General features: G+C 39.8%; 1 protein-coding gene across 2 annotated transcripts; it reads right to left on the bottom strand.

Moving 5' to 3' along the window:
- Positions 1-583: 583 nt before the first annotated feature.
- On the bottom strand, positions 584-3,794 carry LOC107818205 (myb family transcription factor APL-like). 2 transcript variants are annotated; one of them, XM_016644154.2, is made up of 7 exons: positions 3,443-3,794; positions 3,196-3,272; positions 2,993-3,059; positions 2,838-2,904; positions 2,278-2,320; positions 1,334-1,799; positions 584-962 (listed from the first exon to the last, which is right to left on the bottom strand). In XM_016644154.2, exons 1-7 carry the CDS (start codon positions 3,609-3,611, stop codon positions 919-921), a joined length of 933 nt encoding a protein of 310 aa, XP_016499640.1. In that variant the 5' UTR covers positions 3,612-3,794; the 3' UTR covers positions 584-918.
- Positions 3,795-15,511: the final 11,717 nt, after the last annotated feature.

The following is a 15,511-nucleotide window of genomic DNA, read 5'->3' as shown; positions in this document are numbered from 1 at the left end:
GTATCAATGAGAATGACAGTTTTTCAAATGGGAAAAGAAATTATGACTAACGATTAAAGGCTATCGGATGTACAAATTCTAAATGTAAGGAAATGCATGGGGTGGAATGACGCACACACATGAATATATCTAGAATGTGAAAATTTATCCAAAGATACATTGGGAGAAATGATCGATACGCGCGTGCACATATACATGTAAAAATCATCAGACTGCAACAATAATTACTAGTATGTCTTAGTATCAAATAGTTGAGAACGACAATATAAGTCCTCATTACTATGTCTTTCATATAAACTCATCTTAGGCAAATATATACAGAATAAGAAAAAAAATTAAATAAGAAGTATTACACGCTCTTTATATTTTTTATTGACATATACATTTATGAAAAAACTAAGCACCTCCTTAAAAACATATGGGACATAAATCGTCGACTATTACAACTATTATTTCTTCAGGGTTTTCACCGGTATACAGTGAAAACATAGGACAACAGAAACACTAACTCTTTTAAGTGTAGTCTAGTGCAGTTGATACAATTAATAAAATTAAATATATGCATATACAATAGCGAAAATGATGGAGCCGCTAAACATTCATAGGTAATTAACTTGAAGTAATAAATGTTGAGTAACTTGCTATAATGGATTAAATTACATCGATTGTGCAAAAATTCTTTTAACTCTATTGATACATATAACTTAAATCCATAATAATACTACAATAATTACTTGAGAAATATAAAAAGTTGCTGTGTAAAAAATTGTCAAGTTTTACCCGAAAACAGAGTTTCGTCCACCTTGAGCACTCAAACTTGAAAGCTGGGGCGCTCTTCTTGGGGAGGGCCTCTCCAACTTTGCATCGAATTTCTTTTCGTCCAGCATTGGCTTTGACTCGTAAATGTCAGATACAGAATCAAGCTCGGGATTGCAACTCCTCTCCATTGAAAGCGGTGCCATCTGAATAATGTCATCTTGATTAGGCCCTAAAACACAAAACAGTTGTTATACTAGATAAAATTCAATTACTTTAATATGACAAGATTTTATTGTTATACTTTGTCTATCCCAATATATGTGGCATATTTTATTTTTCGAGATTCAAATTAGTGATCTTTTAATTAACCAACATTTTAAATTGTATCTTTTTAATTATGTTGACATGAGAAGAATTACAACTTATTGTACTTTTATGTAAGTTTGAAATATCCAAATTTTAATTTTAAAATAATGAGTTAATCTAACTTCAAAAATTAGTCAAATTAACTCTCAAAAAGCAAAAAGTACCACATAAATTAAGGCAGAAGAGAAGTAATAGATAAAGTTCATACGTGAAATTAAGTCTGTTGTTGGTCCACCCAATTCTTGGAGACGGAAATCGTCGGACCACATCAAGGGGCTCTTTCCATTGGCATTAACCCCATTGCTATAAGGACTAGACCTCTTCTTTCCAAGAGACAAGTTATGATCAGTATTATTATTACCAACAAGGAAACTTTCAAAGGATGAGGACCTTTCCCCCATGCTACTTTGTGGATGAAGCTCGAGCTGTTGCTCATGTCCTCCACAAATATTAAGGTCTTGAAATGACGAGAAACTGAGAGGAGGAGCCCCGAATTCTTTAAAGGCAGCTGAAATGTCCGGTATTATTCCTCCTCCCTGATTTCCCATGCCTTTAAAGGTTCTTGCTGGTAACGCCATATTTTCCTCTCCGCCCAATGTTTGACAAGCTTTCTCCAGTATAGTCTGCATGTACTTTCCCTGAGCCTCAATCCTTAACTGAAGGTGTCTTTGTACCTACGTCATGTACCCGTAATAATTTATCATGTTAATTAATGTTCGAGTAGAGGTGGATCCAGAATTTAAACTTATGGGTTCAATCTTTAAAGTTCTATATATTGAACCCATTGTATGTTTCGGGACCAGACCTATATACTGCAATTTTAGTGAAACTTTAACAGAAATTTATGCTCCGCAGCAAAGTATTGGTTTCAGATAAAATTGTTTCCACGACGCTGCATCCGCCTCCGACAAGCAAAGGCAGATATTGCTTTATTTATTGGGTTCAACTAAATCCATGATTTTAATTTGACACGGCAGATAAATATATGTAGATGATAGATAAAAATTTAAAAAAAAAAATTAACCTATAATTTCTAAAAAGTGCACATATATAATGGTAAAACTCAAAAATTGAACCCATCACATTTAAATTCATATTGTCTCGCAATACTAGAAGGTCATCTCGCTTGGGAGAAAGGTTGAAATAATTTACCTCTAGTTGTTCATGCAGCCTTCTCTGCACCTCCATTTGCATCCTAATTCCATCAGTGATGAGAACGTTAATACTACCATCATTTCATGTATTCAATACAATATATTCCTCAATGACAAAATTAAATCAACACTCATATGATGAAAATAACTTGTACTAGAGTGTGGTAACTAAAAATAAACTGAAAGAGCAGCCATGCAAAGCCCGGAGTTTTGTCACAAATTCAACTCTCCTAATTAACCGACGCCCACCCTAACAGAAGCAATTCAACTAGAAAAAATATATCTCAGCTGGAGGGAGAGAATTGAATACTAGCTATTGGTAAAATTGCTACCTTTCATACTAGAGGATTAAAGAGGGTTAAAGTTTGATTCTCATCATATCCTTTGCTTCTAACTTTCCTTAACTTTGGTATCTCATACCCCTCCGAAAGAAGTTTAAATAAGAAATGAAAAGATCAAAATGTTCCAAGAAACAATTGCTAATAATTAAAGTGAAAGCAAAACTAAAGGAGCTAGGGATTATTTAAATTAAAGTTGAAAGGAAAATTAAACACATACTCATTCATATTGCGGCCGATCATTCCAGATGAGGATGCCGAATTTCTTTGCAGTTCTAAACTGGTTGCTGCAATACAATGAGAGACACTTGAAGTTTTTTATATCTAATACCACAATTGTGAGTTACTTGATAAACTTGAAGAATTAATCAGTACCTCTATCACCATCCTTCACCGAGTGATCATTGAATTCCTTGTGAGGTTGCTTTCCCAGTCTAAATTTCTAGTAAAATCAAAAGTTGCATAAACTAAGAGCTTAGGTCAATAAACTTCATGAAAAAATTTAAACAAACATGTAGAAAACTAATTCTTGAACTGCAAAAAAACAAGAAATAGCAACAACAATCTAACATTAATACCTGGAGATGGCTCTTGAGATGGTAAAGGGTTAAACCCTTAACTCCCATAACCCTCATAATTGTCTTAGGTGTTGCTTCTGTACAAGTGATAATACAATATGTTTTGATTAAGAAACAACATAAGCTGAAATAAAATAAATAAATAAAGTTCAAACAGATATATCAAGTTTAAATCTTGAATCTGCTTCCTCGGGGAGGGCGGTGATCATATGCAACTAGGTAAAGGGAGTATAGAGAACGAACGTACTATCAGGTCCACCTAACTGAGTAACAGCATCAACAAAACGCTCGTGAAGTTCAACAGTCCAACGAAGACGAGGTTTAGGATCAGTTGTGAGAACGAGGCCTGAGTCTCCTTGAACACACATGGGTCTGTCATGGGAATTCATAGTTGAAGGTTTCTTGGCATGGAACATTCTCTACTTTTTTTAATTTTCTCTCTAGCCTGTTTGTTTTTTCCTCAATCGAATACTATGCTAAAGAGAGATTCAAGAACAAATGCTATATGCAAATAGAATAGGAAGAAGAATAGGGCGGTTTTGAAGAAGAGAACATGCACCTTTTCGCTTTCAAGTAGTAGAAAAAAAAAAGTAGTGCCTGGGACAAGCTAAGCAAAACCCTACAATTAAATAAAGAAAAAGACTGTTGAGTAAATTTTTGTATTATACTATACTCAGTAGATTTCTATCTCAGCAAAAAAGTTCCCCAACACTAACATGCTGCCCTCCTTTGCCAAAAGAAAGTTCCCCTGTGTATGTATATCAGAACAAAATTAATTAATTACTGTGTGAGGCTGTATTTTTTGCTTTTCTATTCTTTATTAAAGCAAAGAGGGACGCGATCGTATAACGTGAGGCGGTATAATTTATTAATACGATAGTATAGTAGTTAATTACCATATGGGGTTGAATTTATACTCTTTAGTTCTTTATTTATTATTGAAGAAAAAAGGGATTCTAATAACGTGACCTAATATCAATTACTCATACAATAATGATAACTAACTTTGCATTTCTTGGGAATTGTATCCCTATGATTAAACATGCCAATCAGTGAAATAAAACCGAATGCTACCACGTTGTTTATTTTGGTATATAAACGGAATTTAAGTCTCGATCCTCCACTTAGTTAGAGTCAGTTTAGATTATAAATCAAGCACACTAAATAAAAAAGATGCATGCCTTTTCAAAAGTCAAAGTTTTATCGTCCAAATCGTTGAAAATATGAAATTTTTAGTATATCACTCATTGACACTTGACGGGAAGTACAATTCCACGACTTCACTTAAGATATCAAAAATTGTAGAGATTTTTGTGCAGTAAAAATAAGATATTTTTACAGCCATTACTATTGAAGACTAATTTTTAAATTAATTGAATTTTGTTTTGACGGTTTACTATCAGAATATCCATTTTCTAAACCTAGTTTGAAGAGATTTTGACATGAAAGAAAAAGAAGAGGTTTTTGATGTTTAGACCGTCGAAATATGAAGACAAACTTTTTAAATTAAAGTGCGATATAATGGCTGTCATTTTATAAATTAATTAAAATTTTCTGATAGCATGATCTTTCGAAAATATTTTTTTTTATAATTAAAAAGATTTTTATTCTCAAAGGTACTATCAACAAAATTATCTTGAAAATTTATTGGATATATTTTCGACGGTCAATTCAATTGAAACCTTGAACTCTTGTTTGACTAAAATGCGTGTTCCAACTGATTATTAGCAACAGATTGCAACAACTTGCCCTTCCCACAACAACCTCTAAATGACAAGAGGCGAGAACGAATGTGACTCTTAAAGCGCGGGTTCATCCGAACTATATATATATTGTTTACCTCGAAAATACGAGTAACAATTAAATTTGATTTGTGATTTTAAAGATATGTGATTTAGTTTAATACCAATTAATAATCAAGAAATATGAAGTATAGATGAAGAAAATAAGTGAATCAAACGAATGTTACTCAGCAGTAATGACCTCGAGCTTAGTGACCTCCAGATGAACAAAGAGCAATAAAGTAAGAACAATAAATGTAAAGGACAATTCTGATGAACAGTAAGAGAGAAAAGTAGGATAGTGTATTCTTGCCAATGATTAGATGATGTTTACAAATGATATGAGTTCCCCTTTATATAATTGGGGAACCCTAAATAAGGTACATTTCTATTTACAGTAAGGAATATTATTGGTACAGCTGTCTAACCGCCTAGTACGGAATCGTACAATCCTATTTTGGGATTTGCGCCATGATTTTAGGGACATGGCAGGAATCTCGCTCATTCTGCTAGAAATCCATAGTGACATTATTTCGGGGTCGAGCATACTCGGCTTCGATGTCCATTGTATTCTGCTCCTCGGGCATTGCATCCTATCTTCGAGCTCGGATTTGATCCATTGGGCTCGATCTCAACCTTGTCTGAACTCGAGGTTAAGACGGGTCATCGAGCCTATGAATCGAAGGCATATGATTTTGAAATATACAGATAGTCCCCACGTTTCTTAGAGAAGGTAGATAAGAAACGACTTGATCTCCGATGCTCTGACGCCTCGATCCTGATATCAATCTAGTGATGCCAGCGATTGAAGTGACTGAAAGGTCGCTTTCACGCAGTTCACAAAGTCATTAATTAGAGGCTGCTGATGATCAGCTATTTGGCTTCCCCAATACGCTTGAGCGACCTCTATAAATAGGCCAACTTCACCATTTTACAAACTTTACTTCTCTAATCATTTTCTAAATTTCATTAGCAACCTTCAACTCCTCTGAGTTCATCCTCCTCTTTAATTCACCTTTTGCTTCACCATCAACCCTTTCTCTTTGAATTTCTACACCATAATGGCTAAAACATCTAAAACTGCTCCCCCAAAAGAAAAAGCCTCTTCATCATCGTGGCCGGCTAGAAATAAAACAATGGTGCCACCTTTTATCGAGGAGTGTATTCCCCCACCGTATGAAACAACATCCGATTTCAAAATTGAAAAACCTGTATTGACACCAGGCCGATGCGAGCCCATGTCCCGATACATCTGCCTAATAATCAAAGACGAGCTCGAGCAGGTAAAAAAGGACTGCAACTGGGAGAACAAAGATGTGGTGATCCCTTCCCCCGAGGAGGACATCACTACTAATAAAGTGGGGTACTTAAGCGTGTATACCTTCCCATGTATGTTGGGTTCCACAGATCCAGATCTAGGCCCCATAGACCTAGTTATTCTTGACTTCTGCCAATAATACTAAGTGGCACTAGGCCAGATCTATCCTTTATACGAATCGTCAATTTGATCAGATACTTCTCGAGCCAGGTCGAGGGGATGCATTTTACCCTCGACCATCTGATCAGGCTGTATAGCCCTCGCCTTTATCAAGGTGGCTTGATAAAGCTGCAATGCCGATACTCAAAATCTCTTTTCTCCAACATCGATGAGGACAAAGACCGAGGATGGATGAGCCGATTTGTCTGAGTCAGGACCTCTAACCTGATTCTTGCTGAGAGGATGCCATTCCCGGAGGAATGGAAAATGGAACGTAAGTACATGCATATCGATGGTAACTTTATACCCTGCTTCCCTTTTTCTTCATCTTTTTCTTGATTTAATCTCTTTTCGATGGTGCAGTTATTGCTTGGTTTCCTGGTACGGTCCCATATCTCGAAGGTTGGGTTCGGCAACTGGCCTCTACTTCTTCATACGCGGAGCGCAACTGGCGTGACCTGGCCAAGGGTCGATGGGAGGCTAAAACCCATGGTGAGTTCTCTTGTTTGTTCACTCGTGTTTCTCAGTGAAATACTTACTTTGTGTTTTATGCAGGCCTCGGAGATACCGTTGCCATGCGGATGCCCCCGGCCAGTGAGGAAGAGATCCCAAAGACTTCTAAAGAAAAGAAGAGAAAGAGGGTGTCACCTACAAATACCCCGAAGCTGAAGAAGAGCACGGTTTGAAAGCCCAAATCTGGTACTATGGCCCTATCTTTGGAAACGGTCCAAAGCCTTCGGGATGAGGATGAAGAAGAAGATGACGACTGCCTATTGGTAGTTTGAAAAAGAGGAAGCACTGACGCTTCGAAGTCTTCCAAACCAATGGTGGCTGATGCGGTTCATTCTACGACCAAAGAAATCTTCAAGGGGAGTTCGAGCAAAGTCCCCGAGCTACCGGGCAATAAAAGAGCACCTTGTCTTGGAGGTCATTTGGAGGGTGATACCGAGGGGCCCGGTCCCGAGGCCCTTCAAAGAGAAGAGAATGTCCCCGAGTGGATCACTTGGGTAATTAACGTGGATGATTAGCCACCTGGTCCTGAGTTCTCTGAGGGGCAATTCTGAGATGCTCGAAACATGAAAACTCCTGATGTGGGGACGAGCCATGGAGGGCATGATATCTTTCGAGAATGCCTTGCAGGGATCGAAGATGGTTCCCCGACCCATATGCTTCTTTTATTTTTGACGAGGCCCATCGGCTCTTCAAACAGGTAAGTTTCTGTCCCTAAAATTATGCCTGAGCTTTATCCTTGTTGTTCTGAGTCAAACTTTTTCCCTTTTTGTGAAGGTTGTGACGCTCCATAAAGAAGCATTCTCCAAGTCTCGAGCTGAGCTTGCTCGATATGAAGCTGCGCTTGCTCGATATGAGGCCGAGCTTAAGAAAATCTCGGAAGAGAGGGATGGTCTTAACACCCTCTATGTCAAGCAAGAGGAGGAGATCGGCGATCTTCGGGCTGAACTGGCAAAGGCTCGTCAAGAACACACCGAGCTTATGGAAAAGGTAGTATACTCTTTGAGGTTTTGTTATGCATTTGCCTGATTGATCGGCTAACATTTCAACTTTGCAGGCTCAACAAAAGGGCGAGCTGGTGGAGCAGCTCCGAGAGGAGCTTAGGATGAATGAGGCCGAGACCCTAAGGTGGAGGCAAGCAATAGACCGTCTCGCCTCGAAGAAAGATACTCTTCGGGAGCAGCTGGCTTCAATCAAACGCCAGTTTCAAAATGTGAAGGAGGAGAGCTTGGTTCTGAGCCGCAAAATCAAGAAGCTTGAAGCTAAATCTACTACTGAGCTTGCCAAGGGCCAATCTGAAGTAGAGGCGTTTATATCTTCGTACCAAGCTGACGATGAAGCAGCTAACACCCAGGCAAAGGAGATCTCTGTTGCGGCCAAAGTTAAGCTCTCATGTGCACTTGACCATGCCAGGCGACAGTCCTGGAGAGAAACCCTCGAGGAGGTGCATGCTCGCGACTTTGATCTCTCAGCCGATATTGAAAAGGCAAAGACTTTGGAAGAAGAGGTTGTCGTTTTGCTTTCCGAGGACGACGATTCAGCCAGTGGCACCGAGAGTGGAGGAGACAGAGATGAAGTCCCCGAGTATGAGGCTCCCGGAGATGCAGCTGCCAAAGATATTGCCCCGGAGTATATTTAGGTTTCCTTTATTTTGTTTCAGTGTTTTTATGCAAGGACCCCTCGTGGGTATTGTAGAATATCTTTTGTAAGCCTCCCTTGTAAATATAAATAACCTTTTTGCTTCATCTTTGATTTGTGTTGAATTCCTTTTTGTCTTTATTTTGTGAAAAATTTGATGTCTTCAAATGACTAAGTGAACATTGGCTCGAACTCTAAATATAACAACCCTTAGGTTTTTTAGTGATCAGCGTGTTATCTTCGAACTTAGAATGGAATACCTCTTAAGGTTTTTGTTAGTCTTCGAGCGGTGCTTAGGCTGATTTGATGCGAGCTTAGGATGATGGGACTCTTGAGTACGAGTTGGATGAGAGCAAGGTCTCGAACCCTATATGTTTTTTCCCTTGGGATTTTTTATATCGGCCCTTAGGCTCTTATATATCGTCCCTTAGGCTCTTTAGGTTGGCCCTTAGGCTCTTATATATCGGCACTTAGGCTCATTGAGTTAGGCCAATTTGGCCTCTAAAGCGGCTGTAATTCTTTCTCTCTTTTCATCTAAAAGACTTAGTGAAAATTTATATATGCCTTAGCTTGTGTTTTTTGTACCCATTGGGTTTTTAGAAGGTCCGACAGACCAGAACTTTATTAGTAATTTGTTTGTGTAAACGTAATCGAATACCTCTTGAGGGTTTTCCAAAGGTTGATGTTATCGAAGCCTCTAAATTATTCGAGGGCTGATTTTATCGAAGCCCTTTGTCTTTGCTTTTGCCGAGGGTACCCTAATTCAACCATTTTTTCAAAGCGTTTGAAGGACTTTAAATTTATGGCGAAAGTCGGACGTCTCCGACCCGCATTATTTTGGCCATAGACTTTTTTATATGACCGTAGTCTTTAATATGTCGTAGCCTTTAATATGTCGTAGCCTTTAATATGTCGTAGCCTTCAGGTATGTCTCTTGGACTTATTTCCCGATAACCTTTCGAACTTGTTCAGAGGGCTAGTCCCCGAGTATGTTGGCCTTGGCCTTTATATCGAGGGGATGCCTCTTTGAGGTCTTACGAGTTTGAGTTTTTGATGACTCAGATGTGTTGACTGTCGATGACAGTCCCCGAGTATTCGGGGGTGCATTTGCGTTCTGGCTCTTGAGCCGTTTCCCGTAGGATTATCAGTGTAGAGCTCATATAATAATAGACTTATTTGAGAAAAAGTGTTTTGATATAGAAAGAATTCTTCTTTGAATAATTGATACATGCATACATGTTTTGCCGTTGGGGCTCGACTATTCTATATGGACACGGTTCATCTTACCATTTGGCCTATTACAAAGTTCTCCTACTGAGGTCCTCTTTGGCATGAAGTATTTTCCTCGAAAACATAACCTCCAAGGGTGATGCCCCCAGTATTCGAGGTTGATTGAAAAGAAGTCTTGTATACTGTTCAGTTCTTTTTAGGTAGCACATAATTGTTGCCTCGTTAAAAACCTTGCCGGTAAAACCCATTTGGGACAAAATTCGATCTAAGGAAAAAAGAGTGCAATGCATGCTTTAAAACCTAATGCCTTCATGTAAAAAGGTGCCTTCGATAGCTTCGATCGAACACTTGTAGTGGGTTCGTTTCAAATGGACAAAAGAGAAAGTCATACCTTAATAATAGTATCATTTGAGCAATGATACGTTCCAATTGTTTGGTAGTTGTTCACCTTCCATTGTGCTAAGTTTGTAAGATCATTTACCGACAACTCCGAGGACTCAGTACGGTCCTTCCCAATTCGTGCCTAGTTTCCCTCCATTCGGGTCTCGAGTATTGAGGGTGACTTTTCGTAGAACTAAGTCCCTGACTTCAAAGTGTCGAAGGTTGGTCCTTCTATTGTAGTATCTCTCGATTCTTTATTTTTGCGCGACCATCCGAACAAGTGTTGCCTCTCTTTTTTCATCTAATAGCTCAAGGCTAGCGTTCATAGGCTTGTGATTTGATTCCTCCGATGCATGCTGAAACCTGACGCTGGGTTCTCTGACCTCGACAGGAATAAGGGTCTAGGATCCATATACTAAAGAGAACGGAGTAGCCCCCGTGCTAGACTTTGATGTTGTTCGATATGCCCAAAGGACCTCGGGTAGAACTTCTCTCCATTTTCCCTTTGCATCGTCCAACCTTTTCTTCAGGTTTTGAATGATAGTTTTGTTTGTTGATTTGGCCTGTCCATTTCTGGTTGGGTGGTATGGTTTAGATAAGATCCTTTTTATCTTGAGTGCTTCGAGGAACTCCGTCACCTTGCTGCCGATGAATTGTTTTCCATTGTTACCTACAATCTCGGCAGGAATACCGAACCGACATATGATGTGGTCCCAGATAAAGTTAATAACTTCAATTTTTCTGATCTTCTCGAAGGCCTGTGCTTCCACCCACTAAGAAAAGTAATCAATCATAAATAAAATAAATTTAGCTTTACCTGGGGCCGTTGGTAGGGGGCCAACTATGTCCACCCCCCATTTCATGAAAGGCCACAGGGATAGGACCGAATGGAGTTGTTCACCGGGCTGATGGATCATTGGTGCAAATCGTTGACATTTATCACATTTTTGAATGAATTCCTTAGTATCTTTTTCCATGTTATCCCAATAATATCCTGCTCTGATAATTTTGCGAACCAAAGACTCGGCACCGGAGTGATTTCCACAAGTACCTTCATGGACCTCTTGTAGAACATAATCGGTGTCCCCGGACCAAAATATACCGCTAATGGCCTATCGAATGTTCTCTTGTACAATGTTCCGCCTTTGTCTAATGCAAACCTAGCAGCCTTGGTTCGTAAGGCCCTCGATTCTTTATGGTCCGATGGGAGTTTACCATCTTTCAAATAATCGATGTACTTATTCCTCCAGTCCCAAGTCAAACTTGTTGAATTTTTCTTAGCATGTCCCTCTTCAACCACATACCTCGATAATTGGACGACAGTCCCCGAGACGATATCATCTTCTTCAACCGAAAATCCCAAATTAGCAAGTGCATCGGCCTCACTATTTTGCTCTCGAGCCACATGATCCAAGGTCCATTCCTTGAAGCAATGCAATGTTACCTGTAGTTTATCTAAGTATCGTTGCATCCTATCCTCTCAAACTTCAAAACTTTTGTTTACTTGGTTTACCACCAACAGTGAATCGCACTTGGCTTTGATGACTTCTGCTCCCAAGCTCTTGTCTAGCTCGAGACCTGCAATCATGGCCTCATACTCGGCCTCATTATTAGTCAACCTAGAAGTTTTGATAGATTGTCTATTGGTACTGCCCATAGGTGGTTTTAAGACAATGCCAAGCCCAGACCCCTTCACATTCAAAGCACCACCCGTGAAAAGGGTCCATACTCCCGATGATGTACCCGAACTCAGCAGGAGTTCTTTTTCCACTTCGGATACGAGGGTCGGCGTAAAATCGGCCACTAAGTCAGCTAGAATTTGAGACTTGATGGCCATTCGGGCTTGATATTTGATATCGTACCCACTAAGTTCAACAGCCCAATTGGCCAACTAGCCCGATAGCTCAGGCTTATGCAGAATATTTTGAAGGGGGTATGTGGTTAACACACATATGGGATGACATTGAAAATATGGCTTTAGTTTTCTAGATGCTCTTATCAATGCAAGTGCTAATTTTTCTAAGTAAGGGTATATGATTTCACCATCTCCTAGAGTTTGGCTTACATAATAAACAGAAAATTGCGTACCTTGCTCTTCTCGAACTAGTACCCCACTTACCGCTATCTCGGATACTGCCAAATATTATAACGACCCGGCCGATTATTTCATGATTTACCACTACGTTTCCCCCCATTTATACTTCTTATTGCTTTGTTTATCGGTATTATGTGTTGTCGGGTTGGTTGGCTCGGGTTCGGAAAGGTTTTTGATGAGATTTGAGACACTTAGTCTTTTTTGAGTGAGCTTAAGTTGGAAAAGTCAACCGGATGTTGACTTATATGAAGAACGGCTCGGATGTGAATTCTAATGGTTCAGATATCTTCGGGAGGTGATTTTAGACTTAGAAGCGTGATCGGAATGTGTTTTGGAGGTCCGGAGTAGATTTAGGCTTGAATTGGCGAAATTGGAATTTTTGCGTTTTCCGGTTGGTAGGTGAGATTTTGATATAGGGGTTGGAATGGAATTCCGAGAGTTTCTGTAGGTCCGTGGTGTCATTTGGGTCGTGTGTGCAAAATTTCAAGTCATTCGGATGTGGTTTGATAGACTTTTTTATCGAAAGCGGAATTTGGAAGTTTTTGGAATTCTTAGGCTTGAATCCGATAGAAATTTGGTGTTTTGATATTGTTTTGAGCGTTCTGAAGGTTAGAACAAGTTTGAATGATGTTATGGGATATGTTGGCATATTTGGTTGAGGTCCTGTAGGCCTCGGGTGAGTTTCGGGGGGTTAAACAGATCATTTAAAGTTGAAACGATTGTAGAAAAATCTGCTGTTAGTGTTGCAGACAGTTGTGCTTTGCGTTCGCGAGTGGACCCTCGTATTCGTGAAGGGTTAGGATGTGAGGCAGGAGTGTTTTCCTTCGTGTTCGCGATGAAGGTCCCGCATTCGCGAAGGGCTGGGTCTATGTTCAATGTATTCGCGATGGTGATGTCGCATTCGCGAAGGTTTGAGTTGCTGAGGCATCGCGTTCGCGAGGGGGTCGTCGCGTTCGTGTAGGAGGATTTTGGTCAGCGGTATTTTGTGCTTCGTGAACGTGAGGCTTTGACCGCGTTCGCGAAGAAGGATTTCAAATCGCTAGGCAGAATGGTTAAAAGGCCATGTTCGCGATTTTTGGCCTAAGTTCACCATTTTTGACTCGGTTTTGGAGCTTTTTGAGGAGGATTGAATAGGGAATCAAGGGGAAACACTTGGAGGCAAGATTTATGGACCTAATACTCAATCCTAATGTGATTTCTACCTAATTAATCATGAAATTTGTGGAATTTAAGCCTAAAAATTGGAAGTTAGGGCTTGGAAATTGGAGACCTAAATCTAGGGATTTGAGAGGTCGTTTGTGGTCGGATTTTGATGTATTTGATATGTATGAACTCGTGAGAGTGTAAGGATTCTAGTTATGTGATTTTTATCGGAATCTAAGATGTGGTCCTGGGGGTCGGATTTTGACCAATTTCAGGATTTTGATGTAATTTGATTATTTTTGAGTGGGCTTTGTTCCCTTAGCATATTTTGATGGTTATATACTGATTTTGGTTAGATTTGGAGCATCTGGAGGTCGATTCAAGCGGCAAAGGCATCGCGGGCTAGAGTTTGGACAAGATAAAGGTGAAAAATGAATGTAAATATTGTCCTGAGGGTATGAAACCCCAGATTTCACATCGTTGTGCTACTTTGAGGTGACGCGCATGCTAGATGATGAGTGTGGGGTCATGCACCATTGGGGATTATGACTTAGTCTGTCCCGTATGACTGTTTTACCATGTATTTGATTGAAAACTATTTGTTATCATCATGTTTTGGGATGAATGTCATATTTGGGCCTCGTGCCAACTGTTTTGAACCCCTAGGGGATTTTTACTATTATTCCTCACTCTTTAACTTCATATTTGTACTCAGTCGTGCTATATTCTACTATTTTTATAACTCAGTCATATTTACTCTATTTTGACATCTTAAATGATATTTTAGGCTGAACATCATATTTTACTGTGCCCGAGTGGCTTTGAGAGATTTCTGACTGAGTGAGACCGATGGCCTATGTTGTGAGGTTATTATGGGATCGAGCTGCGCGCCGCATTGGTATTGAACTGATTCATGATTATGAGGCCGAGAGCCTGAGTTGTTATGCCACAAGGTGGCTTGATATAAGGCCGAGAGCCTGTTGATTATGCCACGAGATGGCTTGTTATTGCGCTTGGGCCATAAGGGGCCCCTTCCGTAGTCTGTACACCCCAGTAAGTGCGGATACCCAGTGTGATATGTGATATAGCCCAAGAGGCTGATGTTGTTCCACGTTATTGCCCGATGTGCTGATACGAGTGATTGTGAGATAGCACGATGGGCTAGTTCTGTTGGTATTTTGCCCGAGGGGCCGATTTATGTTTCTATATGTTCTCACTGCTTTTCATCCACTCGTTTAAACTGCTAAAAGATGTTTTAAAGAGGTTTTCGCTGAACTAATGTGTTTTTATGAGCTTTCACTGTTTTATTGCATTGTATTGGTTTTATATTGCCTCGTTGTAGCATTTTGCTATGTTTTACGTGTTTTCTTATTGCTCAGCTGCCTTTACTTTTATTGCTCATTGAGTTGGCGTACTTACATTACTCCCTGCACCCTGTGTGCAGATTCAGGAGCCTCGGATCACGCTAGCGAGGGCTGATTGCTTCCAGCAGGTTGTTTCAGAGTTCACTAGGTAGCTACTCGACGTTCGCAGCCTAGTACTTCTCCTTCCTATCTTTACTTTCCTTTGTACTAGCTCTGTAATAGACTGTGTAGTCCTTTTCCATACTCTTAGTTAGATGTTTAGATGCTCATGACTGGTGACACCCCATTGTCAGGTTGTGTTTGTTCTCGCATTTGTTCTATATCGCTCTATTTTGGGATTTATCACTTTTTAATGACTTAATTATGAATTTTGATAACTGTTAATTGATTTGGGGGTTTGTGTCGGCTGGCCTTATTTCACAAGAGGCGCCATCACGACCGGGTCCGGTTTGGGGTCATGACAAATATAGGTAAAATTTTCCATCTACCTTCGGGGTGTGAAGCAAAGGCGGGCTCGATAGATATCGCTTTAATTCTTCTAAGGCTTGCTAACATTCTGGAGTCCATGTGAAGTCCTTTTTCTTTTGAGCAAGGAGAAGAACCGGTGACTCCGATCTGACGACCTCGAAATGAATTGACCAGAGCAGCTATTCGACCTGTTAACCTTTGCACGACCTTCACACTATCAACGATCATG

Source organism: Nicotiana tabacum, chromosome 8 (genome assembly GCF_000715075.1).
Source record: "Nicotiana tabacum cultivar K326 chromosome 8, ASM71507v2, whole genome shotgun sequence".
Classification (NCBI taxonomy): Eukaryota; Viridiplantae; Streptophyta; class Magnoliopsida; order Solanales; family Solanaceae; genus Nicotiana; species Nicotiana tabacum.
This window is presented reverse-complemented; position numbering and strand designations above follow the sequence as displayed.